Source organism: Pezoporus flaviventris, unplaced genomic scaffold (assembly GCF_033815535.1).
Source record: "Pezoporus flaviventris isolate CSIRO_AGI_PZ_B2104156 unplaced genomic scaffold, CSIRO_AGI_Pfla_v1 ptg000089l, whole genome shotgun sequence".
Lineage (NCBI taxonomy): Eukaryota > Metazoa > Chordata > Aves > Psittaciformes > Psittacidae > Pezoporus > Pezoporus flaviventris.
Genome location: NW_026892637.1, coordinates 182636 through 200216, shown reverse-complemented (window position 1 = coordinate 200216; position 17581 = coordinate 182636). Strand labels below are relative to the sequence as shown.

The 17581-nt window shown below is 36.0% G+C and overlaps 1 protein-coding gene across 3 annotated transcripts in view; it reads right to left on the bottom strand.

Moving 5' to 3' along the window:
• Window positions 1–272: 272 nt before the first annotated feature.
• ADAMTS6 (ADAM metallopeptidase with thrombospondin type 1 motif 6) overlaps window positions 273–17581 on the bottom strand; it is a 151757-nt gene continuing 134448 nt past the window's right edge. For all 3 annotated transcript variants that reach the window (XM_061475698.1, XM_061475700.1, XM_061475699.1), the window contains exons 22-25: window positions 15418–15622; window positions 11147–11323; window positions 9747–9903; window positions 273–3713 (exon numbers count right to left, since the gene is read on the bottom strand). In XM_061475698.1, coding sequence (XP_061331682.1) covers window positions 3604–3713; window positions 9747–9903; window positions 11147–11323; window positions 15418–15622 — 649 coding nt within the window. In that variant the 3' untranslated portion in view covers window positions 273–3603. The remainder of the gene's footprint in view (window positions 3714–9746; window positions 9904–11146; window positions 11324–15417; window positions 15623–17581) is intronic.

The following is a 17581-nucleotide window of genomic DNA, read 5'->3' as shown; positions in this document are numbered from 1 at the left end:
ATATTTTTGCTGTCATTAATTTCATTCTTGAGCTACATTACTGCTTAGGCTAAGATATTATCTAATAATGTACATGACCGTCTTCTTGACTTTTTTTTCTTATTGTTTTTCTTATATATGAGAAACATCACTGATACCAAGAAGTATTCTAGCATAACGTATAGATGTTACTTGAAAAAAAAATCTTACATCTGTTTTGATGTATCTGATGAAGTGAATGTTAAGCATATAGAATTCTAGTAAGCAGGGAATAAACAATCGTACCATGGGTATCATTCTTAAAAGCTGCAGTTTTATTTTACTAAATTATCTATGTTAAAAACAAATCTGTGCCTGGTGTGGAATTTCACTGCATCATGTGTTACAATATTTTTGTTTTCATTACAAGCAGAAGAATGCATGTAGAACAAGTGTTAACAAACATGACAATAAATTAGAATATAATTTACAAAAGCAAAAATATAATAAAGTAACAGTGTACCACATTAATACTGAGTATAAAATAATAAGCAACTAATCACAATAATACAAAGGTAATTTCAGTCTGTATTATTAAGGATATCTATGTGACATTCACTCCATTACAAAGTTCCTAATGAAATGGACTATTTTTGGGTGAATATACCTTGACGGGTTAATCTCTAGATTTTTATTTCTGTTTCGATCTTCTTCAGCTGATAGTATTGCTCAGTGGAACTACTGGCACCAGATTGATTTCTGCATGTCATATTCTATTTGATTCTAGGCTTGTTATATTTATAGCCTATACAAATAGCCCTTTTGTCACTATTTAGGAATATAACATTATTTATCTTAGTTTACATAGATTGCTACAGTGTCGCAGCAGCAGTGAACTGTGCTGTCAAAACCAATTATTTTTCTTTGAATTAGGTTTAATTTTCCGGTCTTAGTCTGAAGCGTTGCTTAGTTTGTAAATCCACATACATTCTGTGTTTTGTTCCCTTTAACAATACAATTCAATGTTGCTCTAGGGAGTTCTTTAAATTCCAACCTCAGTGCTGTTATGTTGCAGAGTAAACATCAGACTCCCTAGTGTTCTAGCACCAGTAAGAGAGCAAAATGTGTCTTTGGAAACACTCCTTACAATTTTAATGTCCTAAGTGAGGTAAAAAAAAAAGGTTTACCTTGAATACATAGAAAAACCTTTTTCTTATTAGATGAAAAGACACACTAGCTGATAAACAAAATCATGCCCTGGAGAAAACTAGACTCTGATACAAAGAGGCCTCTTGCTTAGGGAATGCTGTAGCAACCCCTCTCCCTTTCATCGTATTTTTGACCTAGCCAGGGCATGCTAGCACCAAGGTGTTTTGTTAAAAGGACATAGCAAGTCAATTCACTTAACTGAAAAGGACTGCATAATCCCTATGTGCAACTCCCAAAGACCGGGGGGGGTTTTATCTACTGGTGTCAGTTTTTAACAGGAATTGTTTACATGGTGATAAGAGCAGCAGAGAAGCATATGTGAATACACACAAGCCAACTGAAAATTAATTCCCCTGGTCACAGGCATACGGAAGTAGAAATACTGCAAGAGGTAGCAGATGACAGGAATTCAATGGTCATGACACGTGGGCTGCACAAAATCCCACAGATAGATTGTCAATATGTTGGGGGGGGTCATAGTATGAGTTCTGTTAACAGTATGTATTGTTCCATGTTAATTCACATTAGGAAACTGTACAACACATTTTGTTTGTTATTGGTAAAATACACTGGTACGCTTCAAAACCATTGTATTTTGAAATTATTTTTCACTGAAAAGAGGTGGGTTTTTTTTTGAAAGTGCTATTTGAGCTAGAATTTGTAACACATTGTTCACTTAATTTTAATTGCAGTACAACAAAGGAGGCATAGTTGGACATAAAAGCACATTCATCAAGTACCTGTTGCAAAATGCAAGTGTTCAAGTACAATATATTAAAATAAACAAGTACCTATTTTCCTTATCTCCTTGTTGAGTCTCTTACTGAAAAGTGAAGGGCAACAGAAGCACAAAACAGTTAACTTTTTTACGGTAGATTCTTGAATGTGATTTGCCTAACTAGTTTGGTTTCACATTTGAAAATGGAAAGTATTTGGTGAATATTAAAAATATGGTCATATGAAATAAATGGAGTATGGCAGCAGCATAGTTAAGGCATCTAACTACTAACCTAGAGGCATGACTTTGTTCCAGTCTCATCCTGGAAGCTGCCCCTAGTTTTAAATATGGTCCAGCTTTAAATACGTACCTGCCCATTTAGGTGAAGGTAGCTAGACTTCATTCTATCCCCTTTTTTACAGTGTGCTTTACTCCTGATAGTCCAAGAGGCCTCTTGGCTCAAGCACACTTTTGACTTCTCATTTGAACAGAACCTAGATACCTCCATGAGCCATTTAATTCTTTGGTCGTAATCCTTGCCCACTCAGATGTGGTCTCCTGAACTGCACATTCACATATTCTTTCTCATAAACAAATGCCCTTCTGCTATGGTATCAAAGAAGGGAACATCTGGAATCCATTTTAACTTCCAGCTTTGCAAAGGATTGTTGCTGTTACACAGTAGGCTTTCATTTTGCTCTGGAATTCCCTAGTTTTGGAGAATCCAAAGTAACATGTAAACCAGATCTAGATGCTCACAAAGTTGTTTCTTCTTTGTGGCTGGTGTTGTAAACGGAAGTGAGCTGGAGTCCACGTCTAAGTAACCTGTATGGTAGTAGTGAAGAAGCTGGTAATACAGTCTTCACCACTGTTGAGAGTCTGCCTCTTTCATGGGACTAAAATACGCTCCCTTTCAGTGGAAATCCCAGCCTCACTTGTACAATCATAAGATGGCTATAAACCTGCAACACAGATTGCATTTCATAGCACACTTGTATTTCATGCACCACTGCAATAACTATTGGACCTCTTAAAACCAAGTCCCTCATGGTTGTTCTCTTTAGTGTACCTTTATATATGGCTCACAGCAGTGCTCAGGAAATACAGATTACTCCAAAGGGAATTAGGTGGAATGAAGGAAAAGTACCTTTTTTTTTTTTTTTTTTTTTTAATTTCTGATCCTTAAATAACATTTCCAAGCTCACTTTATAATTTAAATTGTGGTGCTGTGTCGTGAGATAAAATAGTTAACATTTTTAAGCTATGACTTCACGTTTTTTTGATTCTTCTTTACTTCCATTGTAGACCAAGTCATAACAGCTACATTTTAAACAGTTTTAAATACAAATGGATTCAGTGTCATTGCTAAGTCCATAATAAAAATTAATTTAATGGTCCAAGGAGGTAAACAGACTATTTGATTTAGTCAAAGGAACACAAATGTTCCACTGTAAGCTATTCTATATGTGTTGTGTGGATCTTTCCAATTTGGCATGCCCTCCTTATACTGTGTCCAGCACTTTGGATTAATAAATCCCACTTCACAGAAGTTAAAATAATATTGAAATCCTGTCAGCTGGGGCTGACCAGTGGTTACGTTTTCCACAGGGTAATGCATTAGCAAGGACGTCAATCTTATTCCGCTGTGTGGCGGCTCTCTTCGATGGACACTCTTCCACAATGATAATAACAAGGCACATTCTTGTGCTTTCTGTGGGTCAGTGTCCTTGGCAGGTCTTGCAGCACATCTGTCTGAAGTATGCTCGACTGCAGAACTTGAACTTCAGCACCAGTGGGCAATATGCCACTTTGTTCACATCTTTGCATTCTAATAATTAAGAGCATTGAAGAGAAAAAAATCAGAAATAAAAATCAAAGTACAAAGAAAATTCAACATTTAACATGCTTCTCTATCCATCACCTTGCCCTCTTTCTAACTACTCTTTTTAGTCCAGCCTAGTGCATACAATATATTTAAAAAGTCATAAAAATATTTGTAGGGCTTCTCTCCCAGACATTTAGAAGTGTGCCCACTTTGTCTTGGAAGAGTTATCATTTATTGGGATAAATGATCACTCTATACAGTTAGGAAATGTGAGTCATTTTTCTCACAACACTTTTATAGGTTCTTTCTCAGGAGTTATTTTATCCATCCATGAAAGGTTATCCAAAATCTAACACGATTCACACTATTTGGCACCATGCCTCTGTATTTGTAAGAATCCTTGAAATAGAATGTGCACTTCAACTAACAGGGATCTAGAAAACAATGGGTGTTATGAATAAAGGCACCAGCAGAAGGAGTTCACTGACTGGACTGAATGGTGGATCATATTATAGGCTTAGTTCCACACATCCACTTAGTTCCACAGTTTCTTTTATGCAGGAGGAAAAGCCAAATTTTATGCCTGTAGCAGACATGTAAGAGCTTTCTTTCCTAGTTCTCCCTATATGCTGGGCTTTGTGTCTCAGCAGCCCTTGTTGGCAGGTATCTCTCTCTGGAAGGGAGAACAAGAGCACTACCACATGGAGAAAGGATTTCTTCTCTTCCATCCCCCACAGGTTGCTTCTAAAATGACTGTGCGGGTACACTACAGGAGAACTGCTAGAATATGCTGTCGTAGAAAAAAAGTGGGAATAGGGAATGGAACACTTTGGTCCATGCCCAGTTCTTATTCTGATACAGTTCTGATACAGCTGTATCTGAGAACACACAGGTACACTCAGGTTCTAGATCTCAGATGTTGCTGCTGCAGATTTCCTTTGCATTGGAGTGAATACTGTGATACATGCCTGATAAGAGGATTTGTAGTCAAAAGCATTTGCACAGTTCCTTCCAGACTGGTATTAAAATAGGACTTTGGCAAGGAGCTTTGATTCATGTGTAGGAAGATGGAAGAGATGTATACACAGAAAAAGTAAAACACACAAGATTGAAATACAAAAATTAAGTGATGAGAAGAATGAAACTAGATTTAATTTCTCAGAAAATTATTAGTCTCACAAGAACACTGTAAGTTTTTACTCTTTTAAGGTTGTATTTTAAGGCATATCTAGTGTGAGGTGTTGCTGCTCACAGCAGGGGAGTTGGCACTTTATGATCTTAAAGTCCTTTCCAACCCTAACCATTCTATGATTCTACAATTCTATGATTTGATACTGTCTTTCTCCTATAATCTTTCTCAAATTACAACAGCTAAAAAGAAAAAGTGAATAAAAAGGAGATGAAATAGCAGTACTTTGACTACTATCTTTTTTTTTGGTATTGATTTGGTATCTGTAAGTGGAGACAAGGCCAGGATGCTGCTGCTCCAAGGCCTGGCAGAACAACAGTCTTCCACTCTCAGCTGTCTGCAAGCCAAATATGAAAAGACAACAGACACACCAGTTAATAAAAAGTAATAGTGAAAAGAACATAAGCAGCATGTATGATCAATGAGCTACTCCTATTTGTCTTCCTTCTACATACAATCACCTAGTACATTATTTTTGATCAGGAACAGGTAATTATGGACAGTGCAGTCATGCTGCAAGCATAATGTAGTAGCAAGTTAAGTGCAGATGAGAATTTTTAGTATCCGAACCTAGGAACACATTCAAGGCTGAACTTCAGGATCTGTACTGAACAGGATCTCTGATAATGGCAGTATGCATGGTTTTAGCTAGATAAGTAGAGGTAATGAAATTAATAAAACTTTTATTAACATGGATATAGTGCTTTCATTGTAATTTTTTATTCCATCTACCCAATGTTTTGTGTACTACTTTTCTAAATTTTTAATTCTCAAGTTGAAATAAAGTTGGATACCAGGAGAAAAGGCATTGGGGGTAGCTGGTTTAAACAGACATGTTTCTCTAACAGCAACCACACATGGTCACTGTGTCTTACTGAGCTTCAGAAACTCTTCCCAAAAGAGGTCAAATACCTTTCAGACATATTTCAGGTCTTTGTGAAGACTGGGAATATCGGAGAGACAGATGGTGAATTATAAATGAAGTGAGGAATAAGAAGGATCCCTTGATCTTGAGTAGAAGCAAAAAGTTCACTCAACCCCAAAAATAACCCTTACACACACTGCATTCAGTTAAATACAGGTAAAAGCCACTAATTGCATTTTTGCTTAAAGTTGGATTTGAAATTACTGTATTTCATATTTCTTTACATTATTATTTCTCTTGACTAAAACTGGACCCTGTTCAGGCAATGCCATTTGGATAGCAGTGAGACAATACTCTGGAAGTTGCCCACAACTTCTGTTTTAAAAATCAGTTTTGAAACAGATATGGTGGCTGATGAAGTAACCTGTTCTTCACAGGACTGTGGCTGAATGGAAGCGGTTTAGCAGAGCCTTTTTTGTTCCTAGTAACTACTGTTAATAAGTTTCAGTAAGCTACATGTATCAAACTCTCCCTTCCTGAACTTTGTGGCTTAGACAATATTATTATATGAGACAATTGTTATTAGACAATATTATGATATTAATTATCACCTTACAGTAATAAAATCACAGAATGTCACTGCGCCTTCAGCTGAAGACACTGCAAAGAAATATCTCACAAAACACAAGGAAAACTAAAATGACATAAAAATAGAATAGTTTTTCAGGTGAAATTTCAGATGGCCTTTAGCAGTCTAGATTCAGCAGACATACATATACTTAAGAGAATAAAATAATTCTGAATACATTTGAAATCATGTGGTACATGCTGCCTATAGTTCACGTCCAGGAAATGCAATGTTATCCTCATCAGAGGCAGCCCATCAAAACCCCATTTGCAATATTCTTAATCACCAATGAAGAGTTTAAAGAAAACAAAGACCTAGATGTAAAATGTGAGAAGATACATCAGAACTTTCATTTATTATTTCTGTATCCCCCAAATTTTGACTCTTACTTTATGTAAAAAACCTGTACTCATCCCTGGAAAGGGCCTCCATACTTCAGCAACATGATCATTGTGCAGAAGTTGTTGAAAGGGTTCTATAGGTTGCTAGCACCGGAGCTGAACACATGAAGGCAGCTGGGAGGTTTGCTGGGATTTGAAATAGGAGAGGAATACCCTCAGCTAGACTCACTGTTGCTGATGCTGCTTTTGCCCCACAGTGGGGCCCAAAGCACAAGGCAATGTGAGCAGGCATCACGTGGGCAAAGTCTCCACATGAGAACAGGCATGCTCTGCTCCACACGTGCACTCTTAAGGTGTAGAACCCTCTCTGAGAAACCTGGTTCATTCACTTAAACCCAAACACTGATACACATTTCACATCCCACTGCACCTGGAAAGAGACAGAAGCAAGCGTACAGGCACAATATGCCCCTCTCACAAATACATTCACGAGGAAATACCAGAACACAAGTACTTCTTTCTCAGAAAGTATTACCTTTCCAAAAATAGTTGTGTTCTTTTAGGATTAGTTAGTTCTTGAAATCTGACAAGCTTTTTATCATCTATGGTATGCTTAAAAAGACAGGCCTCTGTTTAAAAGCCAACACTTTACTAACACATGAGATGCCAGCTCCTCTTGCATCTAATAAGATTTTAAGGCAGAAAATGTGCAATATATACACATTATTCTGCAAATCATCAGTCTGAGCTTCTTGTATTCAGTATTTAATAGCAGCTCTGAAATATGTATAAATTAGAGTATATATTTCAGAAATACCTGCAGAAGTATTGACAAAATACCCTGAAATAAAAATTTTTGTCTAATTTTGGAATAGTATTGCATGAACTGCAGCAAGATTCTTCTGGAAGGATGTAGGTATTTTAAATTGTTAAATGAACTTTGAGATTGCATTTACTTTTGAGCTGAGTCATTTAATCGCTTACAAGTAATTACGGGTTTCCAGTAAATACCTTCTATGTGGGACACAGGCAAAAATGGGACACTAAGTGTCAACATGTTGGGAACTGTTTCGATTGGAAGAGATTATGCTCCTTTTCTCCTCAATTCTTTCTAACGACACCAAGGAGGCTGCACAGCTGTCAGTAAGGCGCTGGCTCAGCCTAACCCACTTGGAGTGCAGGCCAAAGAGCTGATAGAATACTATCAAGTGATTTTCAACATTTTCTATTTGTGGATCCCAAAAATTTTCCAGTGAAAGTATAAGTTCCTGGAAAACACTATTACCAAACGGATTACTCTTCGTAACTACTCTGCATGGTTATACCATAAGGAAGTCCATGGCCACCAAGTGTACATAGATGACACACATAGTATTCATTTATAGGAGATTAGCATATATTTCTGATAATATTGAAGAATTACTAACGTAATGTGAATATAAAAAGCCAACATGACCACGTCATCTTGAAACTAAGAGGAACTTGGGACTAAATCATGCCTACTTTATTACCATCCCCACTTTTGGAGAAGTCAACATCTGTGTTTGCAAATAAAATATCATTTAGCCTTTAAGCTTTAAAGGGCAGAATGTTTGCCAGATTCATAATCTTCACGTAAAGATACTTAAGAGCACTAAACATAAAAAATAAGAATTAAAATAACCAATAATAACCAAGGAAATTTGTATTATTAAGATGTTTTTCAAATGACAACATGGGATTATAAGCCTCTATTAAAAATTAACATTTCCAAGCCATAAATTATGGTGCTTGTACACTGAATCATTAGTGTACTTCTGGGATGATTTTAGTATGCTCCCAGTTTATCACAGACATCTCCATTTGATAGTTTTATGACAACTCTGAATCTCTGGTGTGGACCTGAATGGATACAGTAGATACTGAAGGAACACCAAATCTAGGTACACTGCAGCACAAATTAGCCTTCTGTTTTTTTGTTTGTTTTTTTTTATTTTTTTTTATTTAAAAACACAGTATTTGTTCACTATAAACAGGTTACTGAACTCCAGTGTAGTTTGGGGCACCTGTGTAAAAGACACTCCCATTATATACTGTGCAGATATTTGTTATGTTAAAAGGTGCACTGTTACTGACCTTGCGGTCAACTACTCACAATTCAGAAAATAACTATTCCAAAAGAACTGCTGTGCAATCTTTCTTGTGTTTTGGACATGTGTGTTTGGTTAATTTTTTCTTTCTTTTCCTCTTCCACACAAAATCAAATGTACCCATCTGGTGAGAAACTATTCTAAATTTTCACAATCAACGAGGAAACTTTTTTGTTTTTACTGCCTGCCACTCCAATTCTACTTTGAAGACAGCATTTCCTAATAGGTTGGCTTTGACAATTTATGATATGGAGCATTTCATAAACATTAGTAAGCTTATATTGACATTATTATTTAATATATCCTCTAGCAAAAATATGTTATGATTAAGCTAACTAATAGTCTAACTGATTAGACTATTATGTAAAAATTTTGTTTCAAATGGGCATTATAAATCCAAGAAATTAAAAGTTAATTAGAAGAAGCTGATGAATAAATCAAAGTAGATTCACAAAAACAGGCCTGTAGCACTGTGTGGCATGAAGTCTGCGGTCCCAGACTTTCAATGAACTTGTAATCAATTATTTTTGCCACTACATTGTTATGTTAACCACTGATGGAAATGGTAGAAGGTCAGTGGATGAGAATTATATCATGCTGCCCCTACTATAATTGACTTTTCTATTGAACCACTAAAGAGACTGGAAAATAATGACACAAAACAATAGTATTTTGTCCATGACCTAGGCTATATATTTTTAAGGGTGGTTTTCTAAACAAAGAACCTGTATTTAGGTTTTTATTGACTTCACCTTTGAACTACAATGATTAATTAGAAAATAACTGTAAAAAAGTTGACAGTCTCAGAGATGATGTCATGTAGACTTTTAGCAATAAATTAATGCAATAATACTGGCCATATCACTTTAAGATGGCAAACTTACCTTCTGTATTGGTAATGGGAGAACTGTCACATTTACTTTCACACTGCTGCATGGATGGAGGTCTAAGTGTTTCTGAACACTCGCTGGATGCTTGTCCGGTGTATGAGAGGCACTGTACTGTTCTCATCTGTTGCCCAAGACCACACTGTGCAGAACACTAGAGATAAGGAAGATAGAAGGTAGAAAAACTCTGGATCCAATTTTTAAATATAAAACAAGGTAACAGGAAAGCAGTCAGGAGCAATACACATGAACAAATTTTAAGGACAACAGGCATCGGAAGATAACTGGTTAATAGAGAAAATATTTTTATAAAATAGTTTAGCACTTATCTTTCAAAGAAAACAAACCACAATGTAATGCTGGCTCCCTGCATAGTTCAGATTGGGGGTGTAAGAATATAATTTACACTATTTCATGTACCACGTCTGAGTGTAAATTCTTGTTTTTCAAGACAGAAATAATGACCTTAGAAATACAGAATAAAAAACTGTATTAATCTCTCAGATTCTAGAGAATTTGAACCTGCCAGAGTACCTTTTTTAAGGAAATAACAATCTTTCAAAAAAAAAAAAATCCCCAACTTCACTGTTTCAAAACACTTTTTAATTTCCAAAAATAAACCGTGATTTTAGTTCAACATCAATGTAAGATAAATGTGCATCTGAACAACTTCCATCAAAGAAAAGATTAGGCTGTAATACCACAAATGATTGTGCCCTGGTTGGTTAAACTAAAATGGTTTATTTTCATGAGTGGGAGATTACTCTGCAAACTTAAAAACTGAAACATCCATTTATTATTTTAAAAACAGGCTGTTGATCTTAACTGAGATCCAGAACAAAAAGAATGAAGAAATCTCAGTATATTTAAAACACTGCATAATGGCAGCACTATTCAGCCTGTCCTGTAACAGTTTACCTAGCCCTGTCTGGTAATTCAGTGTATTTTACGTAAATTTATATAAATCTCAAAGGGGTTTTGGCATATATATATATATAAAAATATTACTAAAATAAGAATTGGCTTTGTAGCTCCATTATGTTTCTCAAGGAATTTAAACATGTTTTAAACATACTAAACCTTGTAATGTTGTTGTATCCCAAAATGCCCTTCCAAAAAACCCGTAACAGGACACTTTTTTCCAAAATGCATACAGAAGCTCATCCAGTAGAAACTAGACTGCTGTCAGCAAACCCTTTCTAGCGCAGCAGACACTATGATTCAGAATTACATTTCAACCTGAGACAAATAGGGAAGAAGCTTTTGTTTCAGTCATGGGAACCCTCTCTTACCTATTTCCAGCCACGTCTTATTCTTGGAAGGATACCCTTATCTTTCCATATCCTTCTGAGGTGTAAGAGAATAACAGCAATAAATACCTGTATGAACTATCTCACCTGTCCCCAGTCTCCAGTAACCCAGCGAGGAGGAGGACATCGGCCTAAACTACAGCGTATGCGGACTGGTGGCTTGCTTTCTTCTTGGCACTGTGCAGCTGGAAAAGTTTTCAGAAGATCGCTGCTTTTGCACAGAACAATTCGGTGTCTAAATCCCGGGCCACACTTTGGTGTGCACTGAAAAAGTATTAATGTAAGTAATGAAAACCTCAGTGCAAAGCCAGTAAAATGTGTCACAAACGTTATTATGGAATTCAGGAGAATATATTTATGGTCTTATTACCATACAATTTTACCAAGATGAAACTGATAATTTTTTAAATGCTTAGAAACAAAACCAAGCTGACTGATGATTGCTGTATCAAGTTTTTGTAAGTTTTAATTTAATAAAAGTAGATTTGCTGCTTATATTTAGGACATGGTGTTACTATTTACTTTTATATATAACAGCTTTTAGGTTAGGTTTAAGAAAAGCCCTTTACTGAAAAGCAGAATCGTCTGCCACATGTACATTACCGTAAAACAAACTTGAGTGGGCATTTCAGAGATGAGAAGTAGAACTCTCTGTTCTTAATATGACCTTAGTACAGTCTTTCTCCACCTCACATACAGACTGCTGAGCTACAATAAACACATTTTTCCTGAACCAACAAGTGGAAGATAAATGCTTTACTGGACTCCATAGAAACCAGACTATTCAGATAGAAATATTGTACCCTTTCTCCTACAATGCATGCTTTTCTCTTGTTTCTTTTTGAATATAAATTGTTTTCACACAGTTCTTCTTTTTCCTCTTTTTATCACCCCTCTGCTCATTTTAACAGCAAGTAGCTAGTAAAACAGTAATTTGAAAAGAAGCTGGTCCAATGACCTCTACTTTTCCTTCTCTTTCTTTGCATTGGTTTCCCTCCCTTTCTCCTTCCTTTTTGCTACTGACAATTAACTGTCAGTTAATTAGTCTAACTGCAGAATGGGCAAGAGACAAGCGCTAACAAAATTAAAACTCAACACCTTCTTCAAATGAGTCCCTCCAACAGCTGACCAGGAGATTTTGCAAGTACAGTTTTAGAATTTAATATTCGCATATTAACCTTTATCCCACAAGTATATCTGCAGTATTTGGATTAGAATCAGTTTCTGATAGCATAAACCTTACATACAAATTACACTAAACCTGTCAACAGTGGAACTCCCTTTCATATGAAAGTAGCTGTAAAGACAAAATATTTTCTGGGAAATAATACTACGTGGAACTGAAGCAATATGTGATCACATACCAAAGGCTTTCTGTATATCCAGGATAGGTCAGCATAAAGCCCCTAGGATTCATTTAAAAAAAAAAAAAAAAAAAGACTGCAGCAATCCAAAGTACTGTCGTATGCTTAATTCAAAATCATCTCTTCCTAGCTTAAAGAAATTTTAAAGCAGTTCCACAGTGCTATGTATCAACATTCCCCATACACACATACATAAAGGTGTCTGTATATATATATATATATATATATGTATATGTATATGACCTTCGACACTTGATTTTTCAAACATGACCTTTGAGAAAAATCTCTCAGCGGGAGCCACCTAAACTAGTCAATACAGAATGAAGTGGTTTAGATTTATGATCTTAAACCAGACTGCAAAGTCCATTTTTGGACTTCATAATCCAGAACTACAAAATGGGCATACAATCAATGCCTGTTTTAAAAATTTAACCTTTCTTTTCCTAACCTATTCTATCCTTTCTTATCAAGGTACTGCCTACTTACCTACAGTAGTTCAGTGTTAATTCTGATACATAGCTAGGTTCAATCAGCCTTATATTGAAGGGGCTTTAACCCCAAATCCTGTGCATCCTAAGTACCTGCCTACTAGAAAACCAGGAGAAGGAGAGAAGTAGGAGAAGAAAGATTTCTGTCTCTCTGGCTAAACTTCAAAAAGAGTATTAATGCTAAATGGAGATCAAAAAAGAATGAGAATGAATATGTGAGGTCTTCATCATCATGATCATGCTTGTCAGTTATGATCTAAATTCCATAGAATGTTGCGTGCATTTTCTGCCACAAATATTTCACATAAAATGCATGACTTTTAAGCAGGAACTAGAAGCAAGATCTCCTTCCTAGCTGAGTGCTTAAAAATCACTTGCACTCAATCTCTTCCTCCCAGTGACTGAGCATTCTGTCAAAAGCAAACAGAAAAGAGACAAGGCTGAAAGGATCTTGTAAAAAAATGTAAAAATCCAGTGTATTTATGCTCTTTTGTAACCTCTAGATTGCATTAGCAAATAAGCAAAAGCTTGAGCATCAAAATTTGAGTTTAGGTAATTCCATTTTCTAGTCCTGCTTGAAGACATGTTCTTTCATCTAAGCTGCCATCAGAAAAAAAATTCTTTCTGCTACCAGTTCTGTGGAAGAATACACCACCACTTAACAAATAAAAACCACTTTTTTTTGAGTCACAGTCAAAATTCCATCAAATAAGATGAACTACACTGGTCCCCAGAAATGAAAGCAATGTAAGGAAATAGTTTGCCTACAATAACACTGAATCACCCAAACCAAAAAGCATCAGTAGAATTTAACAAAAAAATCTGTCTCCAAAGCAAATTCAGGACAAAATACCCAAACAAAACCAGGAAAAGGTGTCTTCCATTATTAAGTAATTCTAGAATTTCTGACTTGGTGGAAGTCATGACTAATGGTAATATGAATGCAAAGTAAATATGCTTGTCTGATAATGCTCTTCTTAAGAAATCCTTAGGGCTTTTTTGCTGGTTTAGTATATTATCTGGATAAGTATAAAAGAAGTAATTTAGAGTGGGCAAAATAATTCAAAGCTCAACTACTGCTAGGAGTGCATAATTTGATGGCAAAACTGATTTAACCTGAGCATGATTACATTATACTGTTAGTTTTAATTACTATTTTTAGTTTCAATTGCTATTTTATAAAAGCAGTTTACACTATCCTGAGGACTTTATTTAATGTTTACAAAATGTTTTTTTAATTCTCACCAAAAAGACACAGAATTTCTTGTTAATTATGACTGAGGACTAAAAAAATGTGTGTGCTCAACGAGTATGTTAGAATAGAAAAGATTTGTATAATTAATTTGTATCACATATTGCATGTTTTGAGTATGAAAAAACTTTAGTATTTGCATTCAGGAGAAAAGTAGCAAGATTTGCCACTGGTTTCAGAGGAAGCAGCATTCAACTCTTCACTTTTTGAGTTCATTCTTGTTTTCATTTTCATGCTTCTATTAGAAAATTTTAAAAAAATGAATATATATATGAAAATATATATTAAAATGTTTATATGTATATTACTATAGGATTTTAATACATTATATTTCTGGAAGCTCTGAACAGAAAAAAAAAAAAAAAGCTATTTGTCTCATTATATTAAAACTGTATCTCATCAGTCAAGTCAGGTTGCCAAGCTACACCTGGCAAAATTCATTCCAGAACAAAGCTGTCGCTTTTCCATAATCCTGATTAAATACCATGACAAGCAGAAGCTTAGTCAAAGCTGAATCTTTAGATTAGAATGATTTTGCTCAAAATCACAATTCCTGATGTACAAAAGGCTGATATGAAGGCCTTAAGAAATTGTTCAAGCTTCTTATGAGGGTAGCAGTGCCAATAGCTTTGATGATGTATTAGTGAGCAATTAGTCTTGAGGAGGTAGCTAGAGGGCAATAGTATATAGACAGCATACTTCTATGGCTCTGTAACTTGCCATATGGGTACTATTTGATAGTACTGAGATGATGCCTAGATATTCCAATAAAAAATAAAGAAATAAAGTACTGTGATAATGGATGCAAAGTGCTTACGAACTATCAATGCTACAGAAGTAGTATGGTAAGAGTCTTCAACTGAACATCCCCTCCCACTCATCCATTCTTTCCTTCTCACTCCTTTCTGTTTTAAGTTAGATCCATTTTGAAAGGGATGGAATACACTGTACTTTTTCAGGTAGGGACAAGGACAATTTAATGTCTTTTCTGCCTTGATTTTGGTGCCCTACTTCTTGTGTGAAATGCTAACTAACAGTGGGGTAAAAAATACTGTTCTCATGTAGAACAACAAAAGAACTGACAATAGAGAAGAAAAAAAAAGAAGAAAATGCTCAAATACTAAATCTATGAGGTTCTGAATTCCTTATTAATCCTTTACTTAGCACAAAGTGACAGAAAATGTACTAATGTTCAGCAGCCAGAGCTCTTGTCTCTGCTATTACCAATGAGCTGAAACAGCAAAATGTCCTTACTTCTGACCAGTCCAAAGCAACCCACTGTGGGGGACAGGACTGATTATTACAGGGTTCTTTTTCAATAGGCCGGTGTGTTAAACAGTTGGTATTGTCCAGTGTCTCCTCCTCAGAAGGTCCAATCTTTCTGATACAGAGAACTGTTCGTGAACGCATTCCTCCATCACAGGTCTTACTGCATTCTGACCAATCCCCTATAAACCATCTGGATAGAAAAAGTTAGGAGATTCAGTTAATGCATTTCAGAAACAGAGTAGATAACTGCACAGACCCAGAATCCAAACAGTCTAAATTACTAAATCTACATCATTGTTAACAACACATGCATTCATAGTGAAATAAAGTAGAAGTTAAGAGTCTTTTTACTGCAACCAAATATTCCAATAATAATACTATGTTATATTTTTCTAGAGCAGCAATTTCCAGCCTAGGCTACAGTAGTTAGAAAGGAGTGTTGAGGCTGACAAAACTGCAGCTATTTAAGTGGATTTGTACTGGAGTTGCCTGAAGTTATTTCTCTGGAAAGGGTTTGTAACTGGAAATACCTGGGAACCTCTACTGTAGGGTACAGCACAAGCTAAAAGCCAAGATGGTTGCCTCCCTGGTAGAAGTCAGGAGTTGTACATTTTATTTAGATCACTTTGTATTGCCATAGAGATTACAGTAGCTGTTAACCTGTCTGTAATTATTTTTTTTTTTTTTTCTACTGATGAATGGTTAATGTAGCTAGAAATATTTCATCACACTGTTGAGCATATTTGGTCTTCAGAATTTCCTATGTTGATTTACGCATTAAAAACTTAAACAGGGGAGGTTTAGATTGGATATAAGGAAGAAATTCTTTCCTATTAGGGTGGTGAGGCACTGGAATGGGTTGCCCAGGGAGGTTGTGAATGCTCCATCCTTGGCAGCGTTCAAGGCCAGGTTGGACGAGGCCTTCGGTGGCATGGTTTAGTGTGAGGTGTCCCTGACCATGGCAGGGGGGTTGGACCTAGATGATCTTAAGGTCCTTTCCAGCCCTAACTATTCTATGATTCTATGATTAGATACATTTGCCTGAATTACCCTTGCAAAGGATGAAGGTGAATTCTAGTATGCTATCACATGTTGCCAAGATGCCAAAAATGCCAGGCATGTCAGTCACTGTGGATGCTCCTGGAGCTATGGTTGGAGCTGCCCCGTAAGATTTGTCATTTTCTGAAAGCTGTGTCAAAAAACCCACGTGTCCTGCTATCTTGTTTTGTGTTACAGAATGTGTCATGTATGTTAAAGACAAACTAGATCAATGCAGAGATGCAAACAAATATGCGATATTCTGTCATTAATTTCCCAGCAAAAGAGCATTAATTCATGATTCTTTGCCACCAAACACACGTTTTACCACAGCAGGGAGAATTAGATACTCTTAAGAGCTTTGGGGAAGCTGAAGTGTTACTTTTTAGTTGGTATTATAATTTGCTCATGTATATTCTCAGATACCTTTTATGTTTACACTGTACAACAAGACAGTACTATCAGAACTATGAGTTACCTGTATCAGTTCTTAAAACCTAGAACTTTAAGAGTTTTTAATAACAAACAAAATATTATGAACAAACAGGCTTTGCTGCGGCTCAGGGACATCAAGTGTAAGATAACATCAAGTGTAAATTAGAAAGAGTGACATTTTCATAACTTTTTGTATGTACACCAGAAGGAAACTAGAATTGTGTTAATTAAAAAGGGAAATATTTGGCTACTCTGTGTAAAGAGTAAATCTTACTGTGTAATAAATGCTCCAGCCAAAGGGGTCAAACTTCTCTGAGTAACTATCTGTTACTTGAACAGATTTCTTCTAGACTACTTAGAGGATCAGGAATCAAGAACCCTTCCTTAGGAGTTTGGCACCTGTATTCACCTTGTGGGGAACATCAGAATGGAGGCAGATGTGGACTGAACTGCTCTGACATACTCAAGCAGATGCTGATTAATACACACTATCCACTTTCTCTTATCTTGATGACTTGAATTACACCATGTTCATCAATGTCCCTGCTGAGTACTGGATGGAGAATCCAGAAGCATCCTGCTTTGCAGGTTGGATCCCATCACTCTGTGTTTTGGGGTTTATTTTTCATTATTACAGTTTGTTGTTTTGTTTTTGCTAAATAATGTCAGTGCAAAA